Source organism: Suillus discolor, assembly GCF_016758755.1.
Source record: "Suillus discolor strain FC423 chromosome Unknown F5147scaffold_36, whole genome shotgun sequence".
In the NCBI taxonomy this organism is placed as follows: Eukaryota; Fungi; Basidiomycota; class Agaricomycetes; order Boletales; family Suillaceae; genus Suillus; species Suillus discolor.
This window is the reverse complement of record NW_024541283.1, coordinates 171973-196004: the sequence shown is the minus strand read 5'-3', so window position 1 is coordinate 196004 and position 24032 is coordinate 171973. Positions and strand designations below refer to the sequence as shown.

The 24032-nt window shown below is 46.3% G+C and overlaps 9 protein-coding genes across 9 annotated transcripts; 5 read left to right on the top strand and 4 right to left on the bottom strand.

The window, feature by feature from the left end:
- Nucleotides 1–213: 213 nt before the first annotated feature.
- F5147DRAFT_746330 (uncharacterized protein) lies at nucleotides 214–3330 on the top strand (the record flags this gene model as incomplete). The annotated part of the gene is made up of 8 exons (XM_041439836.1): nucleotides 214–479; nucleotides 1724–1727; nucleotides 2328–2354; nucleotides 2402–2592; nucleotides 2647–2779; nucleotides 2829–2957; nucleotides 3009–3154; nucleotides 3207–3330. 8 exons carry the CDS (start codon nucleotides 214–216, stop codon nucleotides 3328–3330), a joined length of 1020 nt encoding a protein of 339 aa, XP_041291493.1.
- A 1313-nt stretch (nucleotides 3331–4643) lies between these two features.
- Nucleotides 4644–5021, top strand: F5147DRAFT_527039 (uncharacterized protein; the record flags this gene model as incomplete). The annotated part of the gene is made up of 1 exon (XM_041430011.1): nucleotides 4644–5021. A coding segment is annotated over one exon (378 nt), but the record flags the coding sequence as incomplete, so codon positions are not given.
- Nucleotides 5022–9405: 4384 nt separating this feature from the next.
- On the bottom strand, nucleotides 9406–11897 carry F5147DRAFT_804854 (glycoside hydrolase family 18 protein). The gene is made up of 12 exons (XM_041443339.1): nucleotides 11654–11897; nucleotides 11334–11591; nucleotides 11172–11283; nucleotides 11107–11119; nucleotides 10975–11059; nucleotides 10909–10918; nucleotides 10649–10861; nucleotides 10570–10592; nucleotides 10333–10518; nucleotides 10254–10282; nucleotides 10155–10204; nucleotides 9406–9656 (listed from the first exon to the last, which is right to left on the bottom strand). Exons 1-12 carry the CDS (start codon nucleotides 11855–11857, stop codon nucleotides 9550–9552), a joined length of 1290 nt encoding a protein of 429 aa, XP_041291491.1. The 5' UTR covers nucleotides 11858–11897; the 3' UTR covers nucleotides 9406–9549.
- A 908-nt stretch (nucleotides 11898–12805) lies between these two features.
- F5147DRAFT_701321 (uncharacterized protein) lies at nucleotides 12806–14238 on the top strand. Its single transcript, XM_041437730.1, has 3 exons — nucleotides 12806–13199; nucleotides 13407–13671; nucleotides 13737–14238. Exons 1-3 carry the CDS (start codon nucleotides 12886–12888, stop codon nucleotides 14223–14225), a joined length of 1068 nt encoding a protein of 355 aa, XP_041291490.1. The 5' UTR covers nucleotides 12806–12885; the 3' UTR covers nucleotides 14226–14238.
- A 119-nt stretch (nucleotides 14239–14357) lies between these two features.
- Nucleotides 14358–16535, top strand: F5147DRAFT_701317 (uncharacterized protein). The gene is made up of 3 exons (XM_041437729.1): nucleotides 14358–14717; nucleotides 14774–14827; nucleotides 14880–16535. Exons 2-3 carry the CDS (start codon nucleotides 14796–14798, stop codon nucleotides 16432–16434), a joined length of 1587 nt encoding a protein of 528 aa, XP_041291489.1. The 5' UTR covers nucleotides 14358–14717; nucleotides 14774–14795; the 3' UTR covers nucleotides 16435–16535.
- A 157-nt stretch (nucleotides 16536–16692) lies between these two features.
- Nucleotides 16693–18558, top strand: F5147DRAFT_701315 (peptidase family M48-domain-containing protein). The gene is made up of 8 exons (XM_041437728.1): nucleotides 16693–16850; nucleotides 16908–17148; nucleotides 17203–17456; nucleotides 17509–17716; nucleotides 17765–17834; nucleotides 17885–18072; nucleotides 18124–18326; nucleotides 18381–18558. Exons 1-8 carry the CDS (start codon nucleotides 16720–16722, stop codon nucleotides 18481–18483), a joined length of 1398 nt encoding a protein of 465 aa, XP_041291488.1. The 5' UTR covers nucleotides 16693–16719; the 3' UTR covers nucleotides 18484–18558.
- F5147DRAFT_701312 (autophagy-related protein 22-like protein) lies at nucleotides 18559–20620 on the bottom strand (the record flags this gene model as incomplete). The annotated part of the gene is made up of 8 exons (XM_041437727.1): nucleotides 18559–18783; nucleotides 18836–18863; nucleotides 18917–18995; nucleotides 19051–19353; nucleotides 19405–20142; nucleotides 20192–20265; nucleotides 20319–20510; nucleotides 20562–20620. 8 exons carry the CDS (start codon nucleotides 20615–20617, stop codon nucleotides 18616–18618), a joined length of 1638 nt encoding a protein of 545 aa, XP_041291487.1. The 3' UTR covers nucleotides 18559–18615.
- An 835-nt stretch (nucleotides 20621–21455) lies between these two features.
- F5147DRAFT_774989 (ubiquitin-related domain-containing protein) lies at nucleotides 21456–22024 on the bottom strand (the record flags this gene model as incomplete). Its single annotated transcript, XM_041441653.1, has 6 exons — nucleotides 21456–21482; nucleotides 21537–21581; nucleotides 21641–21699; nucleotides 21760–21781; nucleotides 21843–21901; nucleotides 21961–22024. 6 exons carry the CDS (start codon nucleotides 22022–22024, stop codon nucleotides 21456–21458), a joined length of 276 nt encoding a protein of 91 aa, XP_041291486.1.
- Nucleotides 22025–22316: 292 nt separating this feature from the next.
- Nucleotides 22317–23986, bottom strand: F5147DRAFT_701308 (transcription factor S-II, central domain-containing protein). The gene is made up of 10 exons (XM_041437726.1): nucleotides 23817–23986; nucleotides 23694–23756; nucleotides 23470–23635; nucleotides 23219–23398; nucleotides 22965–23161; nucleotides 22793–22918; nucleotides 22691–22744; nucleotides 22626–22636; nucleotides 22546–22566; nucleotides 22317–22496 (listed from the first exon to the last, which is right to left on the bottom strand). The coding sequence occupies exons 1-10, from the start codon at nucleotides 23880–23882 to the stop codon at nucleotides 22481–22483; spliced, it is 900 nt and encodes a 299-aa protein (XP_041291485.1). The 5' UTR covers nucleotides 23883–23986; the 3' UTR covers nucleotides 22317–22480.
- Between the last annotated feature and the right edge of the window lie 46 nt (nucleotides 23987–24032).

Here is a 24032-nt window from a genome sequence, read left to right as displayed (position 1 = left end):
CCTCCAAAAAAAAATGTGACCAGGCCGATCTTTCGGCATCAGTTGTGCATATCCGTCACCCACTGGCGCAGCCTGCCAGTCCATCACTGGCGCCTGCCTCTGGTAGGTTCCATATATATATCACTTACGGTAGGCTGTGAATAAAAAGCTAGTTTCAGATTGGCGATACATGGACTACCTTTTATTGCTCTCTAGCACTCATGACTGCAGATGATGCCACTTCTAGCGTTTCAAGGAGACACGGCTCGTCAGCCCTCCAAATGGCGCCCAGAAAAAAAGTGTAAGCTGTCTCCAACATTCACCACTGGTTTCGCTTCACTCATTCTGTCAATTAGCTCAACGACTGATCCGCTTGTCTCACACAGACAGCACTTTGGTCGGACAGTGTTTGCGCTGTGCAATTACCCATCCCTCCTCACCAATGGTATTCTGAGATTGGAACAAATGGAAGATACACCGCTGGAAAACTTCCCTGCTGAGTAAAAGAATACTTATATTTCTATCCCCTCGTTGACTGTGACGTTGTCTTCTTAGATAGATGATCTATAGATAAACACCTACAAAATCAAAAATCTCCACGGTCAGCGATTCAGACAAATACCAATGACTGATAACGTGGTTGTTCGTGGGTGGCTGTTTACACTTCCCCAAGCTATGTTCAGACAAAAAGTACTTCTTGTGAGGTCAGTAGCAATACCAGTCAATCCAACAGTATGGATGCAATAGAAAATAAAATAAACAGAATGTAGTCAGCCCAACAGTATGGTGATGACAAAAAGAAATTGATTCACTCCAATGGTATGGCAGTGTTTAGAGAACAGAGAAAAGTCAGCCCAACAGTATGGTACTGATAAAAAAAGAAATAGATTGATAAGGGAAACCCTTCCTTCAGTAACAATGCTTCTTGTAATAAATTTACTACAGAAAGTTGTGCGAAATTATAGCAATCACCCCCTCAGCACAAACAGGTAGAATCAAAGGTCAGGACTAATCAGTGATCAGTAGAACTCTTAGTTCACTATTGAACCTGCTGCCAAGGAACTCACGATGAGTATTAAACAGAATCAGGAACGGACGTCCTTGGATTTCAGTACCAAGTCCCCTATTCAACAACTAAAGTCTAGCAGACAAAGAAAACCCTGGCTCAGTATCACTACTCAGATGAGTGAGGTCAAGCATCACTATCAACTTCTGAAGTCTTCTCACTAAGCCGGTGCTTAGATGGACGTAAAGACAACACAAAGATCTTGAAACAAATTCAGACAATAACACTGAGACATGAATGAACTGAACAGAAAAAGAGACAAATGAAAAGAAACAAACAAACAAAGAAACAGAAAAAGAAAGAGAGAAAGAAGAAAGAAAAGAAAAGAAAGAGACTAGAGGTTCACCAGTAGAAAATCAAAGAAAAAGTTTGCTCACTGTTGAGCACAGTGAGCTCAAGATATTTCACGGTTGTTGACGATGAGCTAAAGGTATTGCTGGATGTTGCTTACAATGACCTCTCAGTTGATTGCTTAACAGCTCTTGTCACTGTTGTTGATACTGATCACACTTCACACTCAAATTTATTTTGTGGGGCTTTAAAAGTTCCCTATGTATGCATATTTTTATTGGCAAAAAGTGGGGTCTTATATAGATAAATTATGGTGGCTGTGTTACTATTTCCCACATTCTAAGGGGAATAGGCTTAGTCAGATTGTACCAATACTATTTACTGTAGTCATGTGCTTTATAATTTGTGTCATCAAGCTTTAGTCATCTCAAAAGGTTGCTTTGTCCTGATTTGGTTTAGGATCATAGGTCACCTGACTGTTAGAGTCATATAACTTAGTATCATGTGACAAATATTAAGTAACAGACTGATTATGTTATTTGTTGGTGTCTTGTTATGATGTTACTTTATTGACCGTAGAAATGACGCGAGCCGTGTATTTAGAGTGTTAAGAAAGTTCCCACAAGGCAACTTATGCAAGAACTATTTTACACTGTTACTTGACATGTGTGGGATTCAGTCTGAGTCATTGTTATTGCTGACTAAGCAGAATTTACCACAAAATTAAATATACAAGAATATTCAGCCTATCTGAGTCTGTCTGAGAAATGAAAATACTATCTGAACTGCAGTCTGAACCATAAAGTAAAGGAAGATTGTTCATAATGATTTCTAGGGTATCGGGCTCGTGGGAGAGCATTAGTCATCCATGCACCGAACCGGTTTGGTGCAGGTCAACATATTGTTAGAGAGCGGCGGGAACATCATGTCTTTGAGCAGCTTTTGGAATCTTATCCAGGTCTTCTGGAACGATTAAAAAAACGGGTCTGAGGAGGAGATTCTTCACGTTGGAGAACTGGTACGTCGCTTTTTTTCATGGTCAGAGTTCTTACTTATGATTTATAGATCGGCAAGGGAGCTGCTGGTGCCAGAGGTGATGACACGAAAACATTGAAGTCTGCGGTCCTTGATTGGATCACTCCGAAAGGAGAAGCTATCCAGCCTCCTCTACATAGGAACTCGAAGGTCGATCGTGGATTTAATCACGAACTTACAGGGTTTCTACTTTGGGATTGGATTGGAACGACTTACAGTACGTTCTGATTAAATGCATACTCGGTCTACTAATTATTTTCGCACTTTGCGGATAGGACCAAAATGAACCTACGAAGTGGCGAACTATGGGTCTGTGGCGATCAATGGCCCATTTTTTTATACGCCCACTATACTTACAACACTGAAGATCCGTGGAGCGGCCTTCTTAGAAGCCGTTTACTTGTCTATGTGGGTGTCATCTTTTTCAAAGTTTCTCTGCTGTATGGTACTCCACCAGGCTTACAAACACGTGTTCACGTCTCCAAGTTCGGTCGAGAAGGAGCCGAAAGCTACGCGATCCGGAAACGCCTGCCTCCATGGCATGACCTCTGTCACTATCGCCTCCATTGCTTATATCGCAACACAAGTTTGTTGAGTGCGATTCTCCTGTATGTAGACAATTTTGACATGACTGAAGGTCCGGTTTGCTCTGAGCTCCTCCTCGGTGTTCTCAAGGACCGATATGACTACAGATTCAGAGACCTTTTACCACAGTCTTCTTGACCTCCTTAAAGATCCTGAAGAGTCCAAGGAAGTTCACGAGCTATTGACATGGTGGAATCGGTATGTTATCACCTTCATTGTGTTGCAGATAGGCTCATATTGACATACTCAGCCAAATATTTCCCACTTCTTCGGCTGCCAAGCGCCCTATTAGTGCCAACAGTGCGTTGTCGAAGATTCGACAAAGACACCTTGCTTTGAAACAATCCTCAATTTCGAACGTAGCCACTTCATAGCCTTCATTTGAGCGTGTTCTATGTAGTAGATAAAATTGCAATCTAATACCAGCCTGTTTTTGGCTCTCGCAACAAACGTACCTGCTGAATCAAATGATCTCAAGCCACGCCCCAACACCATTGGCTCAATTCAGTTGATACCGCTGTTAAATTATAGGTCGTTGTCGTGTTGTAAGCATCGTGTTCTCGTGTACAGTATTGATCCATGCGAGCAAGATCTGCAAGTCAAAAACTGCTGCTAAATTTCTGCGTGTGTTTGGATGAGCGAAAATTACAGGCTGAGATTGAATGAGATGATCAGACATTGACTTTATGACGGTAGAAGGAACCACGTTACCAATGACCAGCACCTGGGCACCTTTCGCAGCTGTCTGCATTGCAATCTAGTATTGGTGCACTCATTCAGGTATGACGGAGTCAGATAGAGTTTGCTGAGAACAGATGCGGCCTCACCCACCTTAGATGTGATGGCCATACTTCAGCATCTAGGTGACGGGGGACACCGCACTATCATTGTTCCGAAATATTGAACTACAGGTAGCTCTAATCCAAAGTTGAAAAGCTTTAACTGCCTCCGGCATTTGGGGAGAGTTTACGGACAACAAAATAACTCCCTAGCTTTGCATATGGTAGTAATATCTCATAGAAGTTGGATGACATGGTACTACACTACCGCTCGTCGCCTGCATTGTGTGCTCGACAGATCTGAACGATGCCAGACTAGCATTGCAACCTCTTGCCTAAAGTCAGCGCCAATGGAGTTCTGGTGGGAAATTCAATGATAAACTTGGTTTACAAATGATCATCACACTGATATGGATTGGTACTGTGTTGTAGACACTCGGCGCCCTTGCACAATAGGTGGTGTTGGTCCAGCACAGTCCAGCCATATAAAATTTTATTGAATGCTGGCATCTGTTCAGAGATTGCAGATGGAATAAAAACAGTCAAAGGTTGCATACTATTTCCAGTGCAGAGCAGAATTGTAGTATAATGCCGCTGATCCTCAACTAGGCAATAGTGGTCACTCTGAACATATCAATCATCCCTTGCCACCGTTGATAGGTATTGCAATACCGTCGCAAGCTGGCACGTGATTGCAAATGGGCTGCCACCTTTGAGCCGTTGGTGGGTTTCATCCAACTAAGTCCAGGTATGCAAAGCTTTTTCATGCGAGGTATAATTTTGATACATATTACGCAAATTTTAAATCAGATATAGCTGTCTAAGAGTTTATCATCTGCAGGTCAGTTACCTGATGTTGTCTCAGTTGAGTCCAGATGAGAAGATAGCATTCAGTTTACTGAAAAAATGTTAATACTATTGCAGTTAGAATTCCTGGCTCTGAAGCCTCCAAAAATTTTGTCCGCAATGAAATACGGAGTTACTTCAGTTACTTTGGTCTGCCACATCTTTTTTTTACTTTCAATCCCAGTGCCGCTCACAGTCCCATTTTTCAGGTAATGTATGGTGACAGTTCTGTGGACCTTACCAGTCATTTCCCTCGGTTGATTGCTGGCCGCAAGCATGCACTTCGCCTAGCACATGACCCTGTTGCTGCTGCAGATTTTTTCGAGTTTTCTTGGAGATGTTGTTTTGAATACCTTTTGGGATGGGATTTCAAAGCTGGGAAGTCTAGTGCAGCAGGTGGTCTCTTTGGTCATATATGTGCTTTCTATGGATCATCTGAATATACTGAGCGTGGTTCTCTGCATGGGCACTACCTTTTATGGTTAGATGGTGCAGCCAATTCTTCTGAGATCCATGCAAAGCTACATGACGAAGCTTATCAGAAACAATTTTTTGTGTTTTTCGAAGACATCATCTTCCATCATCTACCAGATGTTGAGGTAAAAACTGACCCCAAATTTGATCCTCATGTGGAGAGACCACCATGCCCTCCGACCCCAAATCCTCTACATATTTTCGCATCCAATGAAATTGCAGAGTGGAATTCAGTCTTCCTTATGCAAGTCAAGCAATGTGGTGAGGCCCTTCAACGCCACACTTGTTGTTAGTGTTGCCGCAGTTCCGGTTTATTCCGGCTTTAGCCATGGGCGCAGCCATAGTTAGCCGAGCCATTGTACATACTTATAGCTTATGTAATTCATGGCCTGGTTTGGTCCATGACATGTATGAGCCATGTTCGCAGTCTCTAAGTCAGCTTGAGCCAGATTTAAAATTAGAATACCACGGCCCTCCGGGCAACCCAGGACCCTGCTTCGCTTCCTTCTTTGTCACCAACTTCAAACTTATCAATTCTAGTCTCGAACCCAGCCTTACAGGCCCAACAAAATAATCATCATACATATAGCTAGGGCTGTACACCGTACCGTATACAGTAGACAGCCGTATACATATGGTATAAATATGGTATACGGCTAACCCGTACACTGTACATGACATTGGTGGTGGACGAAGTGGACAGTACGGTACAGTGAATTATACGGACGTATACAGCGGTGTACGGTACATACGGAATGCAAATCAACTACGAACGACCCAAACGAAGCCTCGCCTTCACGAGCATCAATGTCCTGATAGTCTCAGGCTTGAGACTAGCGCGCCGCAGTGAAACCGTGTCACGACCACCAGAGAAAACTCGTTCAACAGCAACAGCAGATCCTACAAAGAAGAGAACTAAGTACAGACACCTGGGACATGGAGTAAGTACTCACCAGGTATTGAAAGGATATCACGCGCAAGTCGAGAGAGGTTCGGAAATTGTGCTCGGTGACCTGCCCACCATTGAATGGGGTCGCAAAGGTCAAAGTCCTCTTGCGGAAGCTTCAGATACTCCTCGAATTTGTCCACTGACAGATTCGACCGCTTCTTATACCTTGCTGTAAAATTCACCTTTGATGGGGACATTCTGCCATCTGACACATCTGCATGGCGGCCTATGCTGGTAGATGGTGTGCAGTCCCGTGCAACGGATGTAGTGATATAGTCAGCTTTATATAGGGCATGTAGGTCGTTCTTCAGCGAGTCAATTTGCAACCGTGTACTTTCATCATCAGCAGTGCAGTCGTCACGGAGACCTTCATAAGTGATGCAGGGATCGAGTACTTGAACTAGATTAGCTATCAAACTAGAAATACAAATTGTAGTACAAAACTTACTTGATGCCCAGACATAGTATGGTGAATCATCGATCTTGAAAAAGTAGTCGCTGAGCTTCCGATGTGCATTGATCAATGCCAGTCGTATTTTCACTGGCGCTGAATCCAGAAGGTTTGCGAGATCATCCCGAAGTGATTCCTCGAGACCTCGAAATATAGCATGGGCCGAAGAGAGCATTGGGCGCTTGGTCATCGACATTTGAGTAGTAGCTGACCGGAATGCCTTCAGCCACCCTGTTACTAGTTCGATCGACTGCCAATCGTCATCAGAAAGTTCATATTGGCGTAGTTCATGCATCTTCGCCACAAAGTCATTGATAGCTTTTCGAAAATCCAATGCACAGCCTGCAAATTTGATTGACACTCAATCACAAATTATAAGACTGTACTTACGAAGCATCTGATGCGTTGAAGACCAGCGAGTCTTGACATCCAGAATAAGCATGAGTGCCACTTGATTGAGAGTGTTCTCTGTTTTCTTGAGTGACATTGTCACCTCTGCAAGCCATGCCTTGCGTCGCTGTGGGCTTGACTGAACAGAACGAACGATCTTTCGAAGCTGTTGGATGAAAGGATTCATTTGTTAGCGATGTGTTCATTGATTTTAAATGTCTCATTGTTTACCTTGTCAACAGCTGACAAAACCCCCTGCAGTGCATTGAACTGCTCATCGTCCTCTTCTGCTTCGTCAAGAAGAGCAGTGTTGTCATCATACTCGCGGTCTATGGGAGCAGTAACCGAGTCCTGGTATGCAGACTCTCCACGCCTCGAATCTGGCTTGATAGCACCGATACCCTCAAGAAGTTGCATCACTGATAGGTGTACAATATGGGGTAAGCAACGGATGCGTGCTTTCTTGTGTGAGAAATCGATTCCTTCGGCAGCACATCGGTTTTCAAGAGATTCAAGCAGGGTATCACTGTTTGTAGCATTATCACATACAACACCCATGATCTACAATATCAGAATGAGTGAATAAATTGTGTAACATGCTGCTTCGTACCCAATCTTTGAGCCCATAAAGTTCAAGTGTATTCCAAACAGCTTCAGCAAGATTTACACCGCTGTGTTCACCAATAATTTCACGAAAATCGATCAAAAGCTCCTCTGGTTGAAATTGAGACGCTAGGTACACAAAATAATAGGACGAACATACCCAACTGCCAGTCATGAGTCACATAATGCATGACAATTGCAAGGAACGCAAATTGGTTGCTTGAGGTCCACGCATCGAGAGAAAGGCTTACTTTTGCCTCGAGTTCCTGTTAATATATGAGAAACGCAAATGCTTTTTTGAATGATTCAACCTACCCGAATCATGTTTTTGATTCCTTCAATAGTCTCATCACCCATCTTCATGATACATCGCTTGATTGCCATTCGTCCAGGAATATGGAGTGAACCTCAGTGAGTGTACTCTACGAATGCTTTGAACTCTGGTTTTTCAACCTCTTCAAATGGTTGATCACATGCAACGAGCCATTTTGCAAGCAGGTCTTCGAATTTTTCTTGGCTCCAGTCTCCGAACGCTTTGTTGACTTGCTTATTGAAGGCATCAACAATATTCGCAGACGCTTGCTCAAGTTGCATCAAGTATGCTGCTGCTGCATCCGGATCGAGAACTTTGTCACCTCGTGCTAATTTGAGCTCGTCTTCAGTTGGAGGTGTCCCACGAGACTTCATGACTAGGTATAACCGATACATAGGTGGAAAATGTGTCTTAAGATGCCCAATCAAACCTAATAGTTATATTGTATTAGCCAAAACATATGCTAGTGATGATACTACTTACCATTCAGACTGCTTTTCATCGCCCGCGTGATGGTGAGGACCTTTCGATTACCCAAATAACACTTATAGTGTTTGTCTCCTGTGTCACCAGCCTGACCCACAGCATTCAGCTGTACAACCTCATAGAAATAATATATCAGGTTCTGCTTGGCAGCCTGATGATATCGTAAGTAATGAACTCTATGGGACAGCAAATGACTATACCTTGGCAGTGAGGACAGCAGGTACGACATCTTCTTCAATGAGACTATCTTGTATAGCTGCTGTAGTGATAGCGGCTGAAACCCACTGTTGGTGGGTGCCTGAGTGGTCCGAGTCGACCTTTTGGCCAAGCGCTTGCGCTTGTTGCGCCTGTTTGGGTGTTCCGGAACCGTTTTTGAAGGTAACAAGTGAGCGATCTTGTTTTGCATAAGGTTGAGCACACATAATGTTCTAGAGCCATATTAAACTTACCTCTTCATTTGTGATTTCGATGACATGACTTTCTTGATCAGTCTGACGTACTAGTATCTGACTGCGAGCTTGAAGGACTAGTATAGTCACTCCCTTCATCATCCAAGTCACCCTCAACGGTAAGACCATCAAAGCGATTCTGGGTGGTTTTTGACTCCTTGCTTCTCTGTGGCTTAGACTTCGCAGCAGGAACATCTTGACTACCTTCCAATTCCGCCGTGATACTCTCAGTCAGGTGTGCAGTATTTTTGACACGGTGCCCACGACCGAGGACAGTCTGGAATTGTGGCTCGTTGGCAGGCAAGGACATTGTGGGCAGAAAGGCCAGCTCAGGATACAAAAAACAAGTAGTAACTAGGAAAGTTTCAGTAAATATTGTAACAAACATACTGACAGTGATGCTTCCATTAGTGTAAAGCACATGCAGAAAGCCATCAGACTCGTCGCTGTCGTTGTCGTTGGTGGTGCAGGGCATGGCGGTTCAGGGCAAGAAGCTACCGGGGAAACCGGCACCCTGTTCCGACCGTATAAGCCGTAAAGGTACTGTCGACGGCCGTATGGAAGACGGTTTGTACGGTGTACGGCTTGGCCGTACACCGTACCTGTCTGCCTCCCTTTGCAGAGCCGCCGGTACGGCAACCGTATCCGTCGACGGTCGCCGTACAAACCGTCTATTACGGCGACGGTGTGCAGCCCTACGTATAGCGAGTATCGCAAGAAACTACGTCATAATTTGCAAGTAAAAACAGTACAAGATAATACATCGCTGTCGTCATATCTATCTATTAAATCACATATCGCGGGACCCCTGCTGCATCAGGCGAGCAGGGTGGGGTGGCATCCATCGATGCCCTTATAAAGCAGGCGCTGTGACGATGGGGGGTGGGAGAGCCCTACGCTTAGCTGCGGCGGTGGCTGTGGAGGTGCAAGCTCCGTCATTAATCCAGACACCCGAGGTACCTGTTGTGGGCCTGTTAATTTTTTTTCTAGAAAAAATGAGTTCAAATCACCTCCAGGGGTGTCACTCTCCGACCAGTAGCTCGCGGTCCACAGGTACCCACTAAGTTATGCGTTAGTAGATGGACAAGAGCAAATCAGAAAGTACGCACCCGTAGGTCACTTCAGAACCTCCAGTGTACTGTATAGATGTTCAGTCTTGAGCGGAAGAAAAAAAGAAATATACTAACGGCCACACCAGTGGTCCATGCAGCAACACCTGCACAAGTACCAGTGCCTGTCGATGTCGTCGTCGTGCTAGTGCTTGTCGTTGTGGTACTAGTGCTCGTTGGTGTGGTACTGGTGCTCGTCAGTGTGGTGCTAGTACTCGTCGGTGTAGTACTGGCGCTCGTCAGTGTACTACTGCTTGTAGAGGTGCAAGCTCCGTCGTTGACCCAGACATCCGCGGTACCTGTTGTGGGGCTGTCAAGTTTTTTTCTGGAAGGGTTAAGTTCAGATTACCTCCAGGGGTGTCATCCTCCGTCCACCAGCTTGCAGTCCACAGGTACCCACTAGATTTTGGGTTAGTAGATGGAGGAGAGCAATTTAAAATATACGCACCCGTAGGTTACTTCAGAACCTCCGGTATACTGTAAAGGTTCAGTACTGAATGGATGGAAAAAAATAGAGATCTACTCACGGCCACAGCAGCAGTCCATGCAGCAACACCTGCGCAATTACCGGTGCCTGTCGGTATCGGTGTCGCCGTTGTGGTACCAGTACTCGTCGGTGTGGTACCAGTACTTGTTGGTGTCGCAGTGGTGGATGGCATTGGCCAGGTGTCCCCGCGCACAGTCGCGATCCATGAAGATTCAGCGTAAGGATACTAATATCTGCATGGTCAGAAACTTTGCGAATCGCTTGGATTCTCACGTACCTCCCAAACCATGACACCGCCATCTAGAATTCCCCATGATGATCAGAGAGAGAAAACTAGCTAAATGGGACAGACTTACCCCATCCATCGGCATAGGCTGAGGAAACACAAGATGCTAAGAGAGATGGGTCGATGTACCCGTTGGTGGCTTGTGCTGCAGTAGCAGGCTTGCCGATCACAAGCTTGTCCAGAGGAACACCACTATCAGCGATTTGGAAGAGTGCAGATTGTGGCCAAGCAGTTGAGGAGTTGTACAGGAGGCCATCGCAAGTTGTGTACTCCGTCGTGCCCTCTGTTTGTTGTTACTAGAGACAAAGAGAAAGCTTCAAAGAGACTCACGGTTGTAAAACTGCGATGACAGAAAATTAGAACAAGAAATCAAAAATGATAGGACGTCGTCCGCACCTGCACATTGTACCAATCAATCATATCGCCGACCACAGAGTTTACCCAGAGGTATCCTCCTCCACCCCATCTATCAGGAGTAAACCTTTTGGTTTCAGTCAGTAGGGATCAAATTCGCCACTATATATTCACCAAGGTGCAACAGCTATGCGAATAAGTTTAGTTTGATAATGATATTTTCTGAATATCTCACTCACGAGCATGAGTCAATATATATTGGCCCTGCGGAAGTTGGGTGCGGAGCTGGGTGGTGAAGTTGCCGAGCCACTGCTCAGCAGCGCCAGTACCAGCGTTGAATGCAGCGAAATCCTAGAGAAAATCAGTTGTCGTCAAACATTATCAGACATCATGCAACATACTTCATAGTCGATGTCTACACCCTGGAGGCCATATTCGATAACCCAAGCTGCCATGGTATTTGCAGTATTGATGGGGTCGTATCCCGATGAAGTGGGGGTCTCAGTGGACCCAAAAAAGGACACGATGAGTGAGATACCTGCGGCATCGTACTCAGAGAGAATCGAAGAACGTTGAGCTGCTGTGAGCTCTTCCCATTCCTGAGCTTGATCTGCTGCACCATCTGCCAAGAGGAAAGACAATGCAAACACATTGAAGCCCTGATGTTTGTACCAGTTCACGATTAGTGTATCGATCGCCAGTAGAGGAAGGGAAAGCTTACCGAAATTTCTGACACCGTTGGTTCAGTGGAAACGTACGCATCACTGTATAAAACGAAATAGGGGGCTACTGGGGTAGCACGCTTCAAAACATTCCTTGCTTTCGGAGTCAGGCTTCTCAGCGTCTCCTCCAGGGGCACGGAGGCGACCTCTCCGAAGCATGCGAATGCTGCCATCGCAGTCGTCAGGGTAAGGGAGAGATGCATTATGAGGTCCGAGATATGAAAGGTGAACGAGTATTTTTACTTGTGTAACGAAGCGGCTACCTGTCCAACAAAATCCGCCGCAATTTATACTTGCAGATATAGATGTAAAAGTCCCAACCAGAATCAAAACCTCGAGATACCCCTAGTGCGCGTGATTAGTTATCTCATGAGTGTGACGGAAATAGTGGGTCAGCAGCCTCTGACGATGAGGATAACATATGTGGTTCCTGTAAGGTCAGAGAGCCAAATAGTCAGAATAGAACCCTGAGAGCTTGCCAGAGCCACCTGAAGGGACATGAGGTACCGCAAGGGCATGACGCAGAATGAACGATTACTTACATGATACTGAACAGGTAGACATCTCCTGGAAGTGAAAAAGGTGAGTATGCTCATGACGGGCGGCTGGCCTCGATCGAGGCACCGAGATCCTCCCATGCGGGACTCGCTCTAACTTCTTAGCATCCGAATACATCAGGTCAACAAGTAGAACTCGCGCTTCTGGGCAGGTTCTACACCAATGCCCTAATTAGTATGCCTAGACGTCCGAACGGTGGATGTATCACTGAAAAGGTATCTGAAGGAGGGGGAGAAGTTAAAAATGAGGATGTAGCGCATGCGACTCACCATATTTAGGAGTCTGAGTCCCTAAACCGGCAGTAAAGAGATCAGTTCGTCGCGACTGGATGGTGTCCCTTATGCATGGGAAGCCGGGAACAGCGGGTCAGCCACCTGCGGAAAGTGTGGTCTACTGAACGCATACTCCGACCGTCAAAAGATAAAATGAAAAAAAATATTTGAAAGGAGGAATCACATCTGCTAGCAGGAGACTGTGTCACTAAGTTTTCATCCATCGATTTGTATGGCCCCTTTGAAATTTGACACGACCGTCAGATGAATGTAGTAGTATTGGAAATAGCGCTGTTTTCATTTTCTGGTTCTCACGCCGCGTACTACTTGATTTGTGGCTCCCACTTTACCCTTGAGAGCTCAATTCAATCCTCCAGCTCAACATACTGGAGGTGCTTGGGATGTCCCATAAACGCAAGTACCGCAAGGTTGCACCGCCGGCCAACCTCGTAGCTCCGGCGACGACAGTTACACCAGATCCTTTCATTTTGTCTATTCAAGCATACGAGGCTACTATCATCCGCGGCCCACAGTCTCTTTCAACAGCACTTTCTCTTGAGGCGCCGCATCTTCCAACTTTGGGTGTTCATGCAAGTGATCCTCAAATCGGTAATGCTCTCATACAATGGGGTGCTAGCACAAGAAATTTTCAACTTCTCAACTCAGATTCTTCTTTCCCCGAAGCGTCGGACGACAAGGTTACTTGGGTGGACAGGTGGGTCTCCCTAGTAGTACGATTATTGCTAAGTTATGGCGAGTCGCCCCCAAAAAAATACAAGTGGCAATCATATACTCTGCGCATGCAATGTCTATCTGAGTGCTCAGTGGATCCGTCGGATCTAAGCTCTATCCGCTTCGGATTGGAAGATATGGTTCCATCGTTATCCTCTGTTCCACTCAGTCTGATACAAAAACCGCTTAGATATGATGCTCGTCTTTTGCTTGATGCCTTCCCAGAGCATACAAGTCTGAGTACCTCTCAGCCAAGGTCTCTGTCTCCAACCGGATGGTCAGACTTGCCATCTGACACTGAAGATACCTTTTTCTTCACACCATATGAGATTGAAGATTACCGGCGCGAGAAACGTAGGCGTCTCATTGACCAAAACAGAGAGGACCGTCTGAAAGCTCTTGCCGAGACCGATGAAAACGAACAGTTGGATCTTTGGGGAGGTAGTGATGAGGAGGTAAGAGGTCGTTCACTAGTACTTGTCGTAAGGGTGACATTAGACGACGACAATTTCTGTGCTAGCCTGATGATGTCCAGTCAGCGCTTATGAAAAGAACAGCGCTACACCTTCTATCGTCTCCTAATCCTGCACAACTGGAGATGCGCATTCTTGCAAACCACGGTGCGGATAAGAGATTTGCATTTTTAAGGGGACGGTGGTCACGAGCATGGCGCACGACCAAGGAGAGGCTCAGACAAGAAAAAGTCGACCGATCAGCTCAATCGCTGCGAGCTTCAGGGAACGTAGGTCTGGGAGGACTCGCTGCGTATGGAGATAGTGATGATGAAGGTAGTGAAGAAGAGTCTGAGAGTGAGGGAACATCCCCATTAAAGCTTAGTGAGAGTTCTGCCGCGACCCTGGATTCGCCTCAGACCCTTAATGTACGGTTGGAGGAAGTTGATCAGGAAGCTCGGCGCGCTAGGGCTAGGGAGTGGGCTGCACAACGCCGTGCACGACAAGGACAAACTTTGAGTACTAACGAAAATGAGGCAAATTCCTCAGATTCCTGATGACTGTACGGTGACTCTTGTGTTGTTTCTCGGATACAATGTTCCCTGAATCTGAAATGCAAATCGTGCTATTTTTGAAATAGTGCAAAGGAAAATGCCGTTTCTTGACAATGGGCGAGGCGCTCTTGAAATGCTCTAACAGAAATCAATAACCTGAGCCCACTTTCAGTACTCTCATTTATGATGGGCCCCTTCGAATCCAACCATTCACCTGCACCCAGTGGACTTCTACAGGTTTCCTGCACTAGTCAAACATTCCACTGGACTTTTGGTTACGATGCAGATACCAAAATCAACATTTCCTAGGACATCTCGGCATTCTTAGAATCATATCTAGTCGCCGCTCGACTTCGGAAGTTTGACTAGGGCGCAACTGTCAGCCCAGATTGCCCTGGGCAGGGAAACCGCAGTAAGCTCCTTCCGCCTGGGTATAAAATGCTTGCATGTCCTGCTCATTTGTTCTAAACCAAGTCCCCACCGACCGACCTTATTGTAAGTTTTCCCAATCTTTACTAAGTAGTGCCTGTTTTCTGATGACGGCTCCATAGTGTCATTACATCAATATCAATCATGTCCCAGTCCCCTTCTCTAGCACGACCGAGGTATGCATGTCTTTTTTTACCGGGATGCGAACTTATCGTGGTTACCCCGAAGGAAATTAAAGCATGTTGGCATTGTGGGAGCTGGCATGGCTGGCTTGTATGCTGCATATCGGTTGAAATTGTCGAACAATCCCGGCATCGTAGTCTCTCTGTACGAACTGGATGGGAGAGTGGGTGGTCGTGTTAAAACCTACCGCTTTACATCCGAGAAGGACCAATACTTTGAGGCTGGTGCCATGCGTATTCCAAGTACCCAGATGCATCAACCAACCTTCGACTTAATTAAACTTCTCAAAGACACCCATCACGCCGACCTCAATCTTATACCTTATCATCTCACCACCCCCGGCAATCGCATCTTCATAAACGGTATTTTGAAGAACGGAGGTGATGATAACACTGCGAAGGCGCTAGGATTCGACCTCACAGCACCATATGATAGCAAGACTGCAGATGCCTTGCTACTGAGCGCTATACAGGATTTCATTAATTTCTTGGAGAGAGACTTCGACGAGGGCTGGAAGCTCCTCATGCGTTTTGACAAAGTCCCATTCCGTTCCTACCTGGAATCTCTTGGATGGCCGCAATCAGTCATTGATTTCACCGAGACTATGTGCTCTCAGACCAACCAGTTCGCGCTGAGCTTCTCTGAGCTCATCATGCAGAACCTCGACTTCGACACTAAACAGTGGTTCACACTGGAAGAGGGGATGGACAGACTTCCTCAGGCACTTGCCGAGGTGGTTGGCATGGACAATATCACATTTGGTGCGCGAGTGCAGAAGATCGAGCAGACCGGTGATGGTGTCACTATCTGCGCAGATACGCCTAGGGGCCGGGTAGAAAAAACCTTTGACAAGGTGATTCTTGCCATTCCGCCTAGTGCGTTGAGGATGATTCCAGAGCGTCCTCGCTGGGATTACAGAAAGGAGCAAGCTATCCGCGCTATGTTCTACGAGGCGTTGTATAAGATCGGTCTGCGCTTCAAGACTCGATTCTGGGAGCATGTGCAACCCCCTTCTCTAGGAGGACAATCAACGACTGATCTGCCGATTCGGTGGATTGTATATCCATCCAATGGCATCGGTTCTAAGGGACCTGGCGTCCTGCTTCTGTATTCCTGGAACACGGACGCGTCTGTGTGGTCCTCCATTCCTTTCAGCGAACGTCTAAAGAACTCTCTATGTCACCTTTCAAAGGTTTTCCCGAGCGTTGACATCTACAACCAATTCATCGCGGCAGAGGATTTAGCATGGTCCGAGCACAACCCTACCGGCGATGCTATGTTCCTTCCCGGGCAATTGTCAGAGTATTTTGACATTGCTCGTCGTAAGGAAGGTAACATTTACTTCGCCGGAGAGCATTTGAGCCGTCATCATACGTGGATTACCGGAGCCATCGATTCTGCCAGATCGACTGCAGAAGAGGTCATTAGCGACTTTGCCTTCAAGCGCGTTCCTACAGGGTGGATTCCACAAACTGGAATGGAACCCAGCGATCATTATGATCCTGAGGCTCACCGCATGGAGGTGATCAAGGGTGGGCTGGAAAATATCAAGAACAACCGCGAGGACTTCGAGAAGTCTGTCTTACTGAACTCGCTGTAAACCACAACCATTAAGATGATCATATCCACGCGCATGTAATATTATCTGGATAGTATTAGTCTCATTCGACTTAATTACTTGTGCGACCCATCAAACAAGAATGTATTCCCCTGAAGGAACGTTCTGCGCCAGCCCTCGGGACTAGTACTCGGCTACTCACCAAGTACACGTCTGCCGCCACGTGGTCATGAATGAAGACGTGTCATGTGACAAGATAAAACCGAATATTCTACTAGTAGACGATTCTTCGTAACCCCTTGCCAACGCCCCAGGACTAGTCACATCATGGACCTGCTGCACTCTCAGCTTGCAGCACTCCAGCAAAAGTTGTCTTTTGTTGCAACCGACCCAATTGACTGGAAGTTTTATGTTCAAGTTTTCTCATGGAGTGTTACGTTGTTCGAGTCTTACCTTCTGTCAGTGTACTGCTCTGTTGGATTCTCTTTCCTAACTAACTTTTTTTCCGCTCACAGGCTTCGCCAGTATCCTCTGTACTCGAAAACTTCTCCTCCAGAGGTTTTAGTAGACCACTTCGATGCTGAGGCTTTTACAAAGTCCCAGAATTACGGCAAGGACAAGGCAAAATTCTCCCTGATCACTGGACTATTCAAACAAGCTCTTGATTCTGCCATGCTTCATTATGGATTATATGCGTTTGCATGGGACATGGCTGGGGGGCTGATAGGTTACTTCGGATATAGCAGCGAGTATGAGGTTCAGTGGCTCCCTACAATCAATATAAACCTCAAAACTGACTGAATATGATAGATAACGCAATCCCTTGCGTTTGCTATCGTGCTTTTTGTTATCTCATCCATACCTTCAATACCTCTCTCTGCTTACCAAACATTTGTTTTGGAAGAGAAGCACGGCTTTAACAAGACTACACCCGCATTATTCGTCACGGACCTCTTGAAAAGCTGGGCGATTGGCTTTGTCATTGGCATGCCGTTTCTCGCCGCTTTCCTTTACGTTTTTGGGTGGGCTGGAGACCGCTTCGTCCCATGGCTTATGGCTTTTCTGTTCGGTTCTTTCCTTTATGCAAGTAGGGCTGTGCTGATATGCCTTCTCCAGTCTGGCTTTCCAGATCATAATGGTTATCATATATCCAACTGTGATTCAACCACTCTTCAACAAGCTTTCGCCCCTCCAGGAGGGCGAGCTACGCACAAGGACCGAATCGCTCGCGACGAAGCTCAAGTTCCCCTTGAAGCATCTGTATGAGATTGACGGTTCCAAGCGTAGCTCCCATAGCAATGCTTACTTCTTCGGATTGCCCTGGGTTAGTATACATCACCTGCTGTGACCATCCCTGCTCATCATCATTCAGAGCAAACACATCGTCATCTTCGACACCCTGATCAAAGAAAGTAAGCCTGAGGAAGTCGAGGCAGTTTTAGGTATGCACGCGTTTTCTTTTCTGGCCTGTCGATTGAACTTCTTGAATCAGCGCATGAACTCGGTCACTGGTATCACATGCACCCAACGAAGTTGCTCTGTGTATCTCAAGTCCATATCTTCACCATCCTCGCCATGTTTCCTGCCTTCCTACACGCACCTCAATTCTTGCGGGCATTCGACTTTTCCGCAGCTATCTCTGCCCGCCCACCAACCATTGTTGCATTCTTGCTATTCCAGGTGCGTCATTATGTAGTCTTCTCTTGCATATGACGCTGACGCTGAACATAGATGATTCTTAGCCCCCTGGAAGCGGTTATTGGCATTGCGCTGAATTCCCTTTCGCGCCAGTTTGAGTGGGAAGCGGACCGTTTTGCGTGTGAAATCCAGGATCGATTGTCGGCCCCAGAGATGAAGGATATGGGTGAGAGGCTTTCACGGGCGTTGATCACGCTCCATATCAAGAATCTGAGTACCGTATGGGTTGATTGGCTGTGAGTTGAGTTATGATATTTTGGAATCGAAGTGCTGATGTGTCGTTAATACAGATACTCGGCTTATCACCACTCACACCCCACACTGACAGAGCGACTGAAGGCCCTTCAGGCATTCCAGTCTAAGAGGGATCGTGCAGCGAAGAAGGAGCTGTAAATGATTTGCTTCCATTCGATTCAGCACGTATAGTACATGCATCTCATAAAATTGTATATTTCATCCTACGCACCATGCACACCGAGGGAATATTATTGAATACGGATAGTATCATTCTCCAACTACGATTCGTCACGAAACATAATCCTTTGCATCCTGCCTTCCCTTGTCAACATCAACGCTGAGGAGTACAGGCACTGCTGCCCACACCATGAATACGAGGAAAAAGAATGCGTAGCGAATGTTCCCGGTGCTATCCGCTATCAGGCCAACGATGAGCGGGCCAACGAAAGAACTTGACTGTAGACAAAAATGTAGTCAGTGCAAAACAGATTTGAGGCTATCTGCCTACCTTGTCTGTTATCGAGAAAAGACCATACCTGGAGCAGTGCGTCAATATTCTACGTGCCACACCTATGCGAAAGACACATACCATCGAGCTTCTTCCCCAGGAGGTAATAACTCCGCATACAAAGCTCTAGCATAGCTCTGAAACGCACCGTACGCAAAACCTGTGATAACGATACTAGTCAGTCAATGCTCGCGATCGAGGAGAAGGGCACAAACCAAAGTACACTGCGAGACCAAACATTTCTCCCTGTGTTGTCAGTCCACCAAAATGTGCAGTTCCCTTGAAGACGGGCAGGAATCCCAAGCACCCGTATGCCGGAATCAGCGAGACCATCATCACGAGAAGGACTAGGACGTGAAGATTTGACCACATGAATTTACGTTGGAGGATGGGGGATACTAGAGAGCCAATGATTCCTGAGAGTGGTGTGATAGCGCCAATGAGGACGAGAGACGAAGCTTGCATGTGCAGAGTCGTTTTTCCAAACAGGATCGCGGTCGATGTTATAGTAGTGAAACCTGTTGAGAAGTCAAATTAAGAGTAATTGATTGGTGGAATAACAGACAGACCATCGGAGAGAAGGAACCAAGCAGCGAGGTATCTGAAGGTATTTCGAAGACGCTTTATTTCCCGCCAGCGAAGCATAACTCCCAATCGTTTCCATGCAACCGCAATCTCCGAACTGAAGGTCCAATCGTCATCTGCCTTGATAGAACCGGATTCTGGTTCATCGATATTGCTTGCGTTTGGGAGCCAGACAGCAGCAGGTATAGAGAACAATGCCCACCATATGCCGCTGAGACCGATGGCGAGACGTAGTGAGAAAGTGGAACCTTGCAGGCGAGTGACAGGTATGAGTGCAACCAAGAGAAGAATGATTCCTGCACCATAACCTGAAGCAATTCCTAAGGATGATATTCGCGAGGTGGCTCTCGACAATGCGGCAGTGTAAGTTAATTGAGAAGTGTCCGGATGGATTGGATGACCAAGAAGAGGATCTGACGCTTCTTCAAAGGAGCGCTCTAATTCAAGATCAACACTTGCAGTAAGAGCGGAATTCTCATCCCGGTTTTCGAATGACCTTGTCACTTCGGAGTAAGCTTGAACTACTTCTGGGGAATCTTTCGCCAATGACGGCAGATACGCGTTCATAGCGACTACGGAGGCACCAAAGCCAACATTAGCCGAAATTGTAAGCAGCGCAGAGACCATCCACAATGGAGATGTCGACGATAGAAGGAGAAAAAGGCTCGCGGAGAAGGCACCTATTGCAGCGAAAGTGAGGAGAAGGGGCTTTCTGTATGACGCTGCCACCAGTAATGAAGACTAGTTCCAGAACGAAACCATGGAACATACAACGGTCGGCTATGCTCCCCATTGAGATCACCGTGAGTGCTTGCAAAGCGACAGACATCGAATAGACATAGAGACTGAGTATGTTACGACGTCCGCACCAGCGCTAGCCAGAATAGATTGGACGCACCTGAAACTAGCGGTATCTATCCACAACCAACCAATTTTTACTGCGCATCTGCCGTCCACGTTTGCAGGCACAGAACCCGAAAGTGAAGAACATGATTCAGTCTTCTCTGGTTGCAAGAACCCATTGTCACGGGCAAATTGCTCTAAACATATTGGTAGGAAGAGTGTGAGGGAAACCACCACAAAAGCCTCACTTGCTATGACTTGAGAGCTTGTTGGGGAGAAGAGTACGAGTACTACACACCTAGCAAATGCATAACTGAGCCATCCTCTCAGCCTTTGTTTGTACGTGGCCGACATTACCGTAACAGTCATGTTGCGTCAGTCAAGGTGCAGACCACTACCACACGTGATTGCCATTTGCGTCGATGCCCCTGATCAAATACATGGGCACATAGAATTTCAGAATTCAATATCTTAATCCTCATGTACCGTCTCTCGTGTATTCATTCGGGTTGTCAGTTATAGTCGGAATATTACACAGAGGTTCCTAGCCTTGGGAAAAGCTACGGTACTTGTGACAAATAATTATACGATATAAACCGGTATGAACATAATCGCTCCAAGTAGATCTCACGTTAACTGAAGGTGCTTGATCATTCTGTGGTCCCAACTTGCTACCTGGAAGCGCTGGATCGTAGAGCTGAGTGTCTTTCCGTGGCGTCGTTGTCCGTAATCAACGCATTCACAACGCTGAGTAGCGCTGCGAAAGACGGTGATCTCCATACTTTGTGGGTGACTCATTGGATCGAGTTTAGATTGGGATAACTACACTAGGAATTGTTACCATCTGAGTGAGTTAAGGTGGCCTACCAGTGAGATGCTGGCGACTTGCCAGCGTACCCCTAACCTTGACAAGATGCCGCCCTCAATGGCTGGCATATGATCCCTTGAGCTTGTCGTTGAAGAGCCTGACAAGAATTAAAGAATGTAGAAGTGAGGCACCCGAGTAGAGAGGATGTTCACCCCTGCATATGGTGGAACAGAGATCTCCTCAAGTAAGGAGCGGTAGCTTTCGAGTCGAGGCCCCATCATTTTGGTGACAAGTAAATTGGAACGGATTGAGTGGTGAGACGTGATACAGTAGAGAGAATACATCCGATTGCATGACCTACGGAAGCCTGTGGATGTACAACAGCTAACATATAATTGTGCCACCACCCAGCTAGAGAGCACTGCGGTATTAGGATCGAGATAACAACAGAATCATACGACATACCTGCTCTAAGTGAGCGTCAATGAGATCACCATCTTCCATTTCCATCTGATGAGGCGTCAGCATACGAGCGTCGGTCGTTCTCTGAGCATCAGTAGAGCACTCACATCCATAGGCGTGTTTTCAGCTCGCAATCTTCTGCCATCGTAAATGAATTTAAACGTCCCTGAAGGGTTGAACATGAGTACAGAACTTCTTCGCCTTTCTGAAAGCAGTTGCCACTCACCTGGTTCTTTTCCAAACCGTTTCTGGTGCACGTCATGCCGATTGATGAGAATGCAAGATTTGATGCAACGACTATGTTCTCACCTCTGCTGCATCGAATATCTTCTTAAATGTCATGTTGTGCTTCACCTTCACAGTGATTTCTGGCCACGGGTTGTCAATACTTGTTGAACGCGTCGGAATAGCAGTAAAGAAGACTGACGGGTACCCTCATAGTTAATGACCAAGCTCAATTTCGGTTTGACGTCCTCAGTATCTTCGGACATATCTGTACACACAGTCGGCTGAAAGCAGTGGTACAAGGAATTAATGGTGTTCTGGTATAAAACGAAACTAGCTTGGTGGCCTCGGCAGTTAACGCGTACAAACGCGTGCATTTCAGAAGCCACTCGTTTTCCCACCCTCACGTGGGACGGCAATCGCTCATCATTCTAAGTTTCCAATTTTAAATCACGTCAAACTTTTGACCCGGAGATGTATGCGCCGTCCTTGGACTAACACAATGGCATCAACCCGTTGTGATGTCCCTTTATCTCGATATGTGCGAAATACGAGTTGTGAGAAACAAAGGGGTATTTTTTCAAGATAGATTGCAGGTATACATCATTACGACAGGGCCGTCTACGGCGAACAGAACGATGTCCCGACAATTGGACAATAAAAAAACTACAGTAGAAAAATGATCTTGCCGACTATAAAGCACTCCTAGACGATGCAAATATTTACGAGAACTTCCATCTACAAGTGATAAATGAGATACGAGTTTCCTTGACAATAGTTTACTTACTTGTTGCCACAGTTGACGCATCTGAAGATGAGACGAAAGGTGAGTATGTCTGTCTTGTACAACAGGTAAAGGTCACGTACGTCACGAAAGTCTAGAAAGACACAGACGTAAACTTTAGTCTGATTTCCATTAGATATTTACTCACTGTCATTGGCTCGTCGGCGCTTCTGGTCTGCGCCTGGCGGTAGCGACACTTGCGCTACGAACGATGAGCACCAAGCCACCAAATTCAATGAAAGCATCTTACTTGCTTGCATCTTCCGCACTGGAAGCCTTCCGTTTCGGCTTCTTGTTCGCCAGCTCCCAAGGACTTGAAAAAGTTCTCCTCCTTTATTTTTTGGTCTGCCGCCCGTCGTTCCTCCGAAGACATTTCCTGAACAAATCAGCATTAAAAATAGATCTCATGATTCCTGACGTACCTCGCTTGTCATTTTGCTGAACCTCTCCGCCGAAAGATCACCGCTGACAATGTTCTCTCGTAGACTTGGATTGCCCTTGTCCTTGAGGTTGACGTACGAAGAACGGATTTTGCCCTTGTATGCAGCGCTAGCACTACCAAACTGTGCAAAAATAGCGGCCTCCACAGCTTTTGCTCGACTCATGATTAGATCACTGGCTGTTTTCAGGGTTAATGAGTGTCAGATATCGAAGTTGAAGTCTGGGATCAACTCACGAGCGCCAGAGTCACAAGCAAGGCCATCATAAATGAGTTCCATGCACTTATCCCGCGTGCTGTCCCCCGTGCCGGATGCCTTTGCACCATCTCCTTTCGCAGTACGAGGTTCTAACTTCCCGTTCACTGGGGCGGGAGTAGCGGCGTTAGAGGGTGTGACCGAAGCAGATCCCTTGCGAGCTTTGTGAGAGGATAGAGTTGATAGCCATAGTCATTATAAGGATCTAGCAGCATATGTGGATCAGACTCACTTGGTGCTGCCTTGCCGTTCGCAGGTGTCCCCGCCTTTGAGCCTGAACCTCCTTTAGCGCGCTCAACCTCGTTTTTCCACTTCTTTACGATCTCTCTGGCGAGTTCGGAGACCTCTTTTGCCTCATGGGTCCGCAATTTTCCGACAGCAAGCCCTGCTTTGCTTTCCTATGAATTCACACCAGTGAGTCAAAATACAAGGCAAAATCCGAGCACGGATACCTACCCTTAAGATCGCTTCATTTACTTGGAAGTCTTTCTTCAAGATTTGCAGAATCGATACCTTTTCCTACACGAGGGTCGTCAGCAAACCAAACTAAAAGGATTGACCTAGAAAATTTGTACACACCTCTGTGGAAGTATTTTGGAGCTGTTTCACGAGCTTCTTAAGCTCGGCTGCTGCTGTTTCAGACATGACTGACGAAATGGCGTCTAATGTCTACCACTATGTTACTTCAAGCGCTATTCAATCCTCTTTAAACCACCTAAACTATGACCACGGAATGGTCTTGAAGCATGAAAGCTCTTTGCTTCAGATAAGCAACCGCGCCTTTGATTGCCTTTC

Coding starts and splice junctions, on each gene's coding strand:
- F5147DRAFT_804854 (XM_041443339.1), bottom strand. CDS start 11,857: ATGCATCTCTCCCTTACCCTGACGACTGCGATGGCAGCATTCGCATGC. Junction 10,519..10,569: donor GCGGTGTCATGGTTTGGGAG/GTACGTGAGAAT, acceptor TGCAGATATTAG/TATCCTTACGCTGAATCTTC. Junction 9,657..10,154: donor GGAGGATGACACCCCTGGAG/GTAATCTGAACT, acceptor GGCCCACAACAG/GTACCTCGGGTGTCTGGATT.
- F5147DRAFT_701321 (XM_041437730.1), top strand. CDS start 12,886: ATGTCCCATAAACGCAAGTACCGCAAGGTTGCACCGCCGGCCAACCTC. Junction 13,200..13,406: donor AAGGTTACTTGGGTGGACAG/GTGGGTCTCCCT, acceptor AAAACCGCTTAG/ATATGATGCTCGTCTTTTGC. Junction 13,672..13,736: donor GGGGAGGTAGTGATGAGGAG/GTAAGAGGTCGT, acceptor TTTCTGTGCTAG/CCTGATGATGTCCAGTCAGC.
- F5147DRAFT_701317 (XM_041437729.1), top strand. CDS start 14,796: ATGTCCCAGTCCCCTTCTCTAGCACGACCGAG. Junction 14,828..14,879: donor CCTTCTCTAGCACGACCGAG/GTATGCATGTCT, acceptor GTTACCCCGAAG/GAAATTAAAGCATGTTGGCA.
- F5147DRAFT_701315 (XM_041437728.1), top strand. CDS start 16,720: ATGGACCTGCTGCACTCTCAGCTTGCAGCACTCCAGCAAAAGTTGTCT. Junction 17,149..17,202: donor GATATAGCAGCGAGTATGAG/GTTCAGTGGCTC, acceptor TGAATATGATAG/ATAACGCAATCCCTTGCGTT. Junction 18,073..18,123: donor TTGCATTCTTGCTATTCCAG/GTGCGTCATTAT, acceptor CGCTGAACATAG/ATGATTCTTAGCCCCCTGGA.
- F5147DRAFT_701308 (XM_041437726.1), bottom strand. CDS start 23,882: ATGTCTGAAACAGCAGCAGCCGAGCTTAAGAAGCTCGTGAAACAGCTC. Junction 23,636..23,693: donor TAAATGAAGCGATCTTAAGG/GTAGGTATCCGT, acceptor GTGAATTCATAG/GAAAGCAAAGCAGGGCTTGC. Junction 23,399..23,469: donor GAACGGCAAGGCAGCACCAA/GTGAGTCTGATC, acceptor CCTCTCACAAAG/CTCGCAAGGGATCTGCTTCG.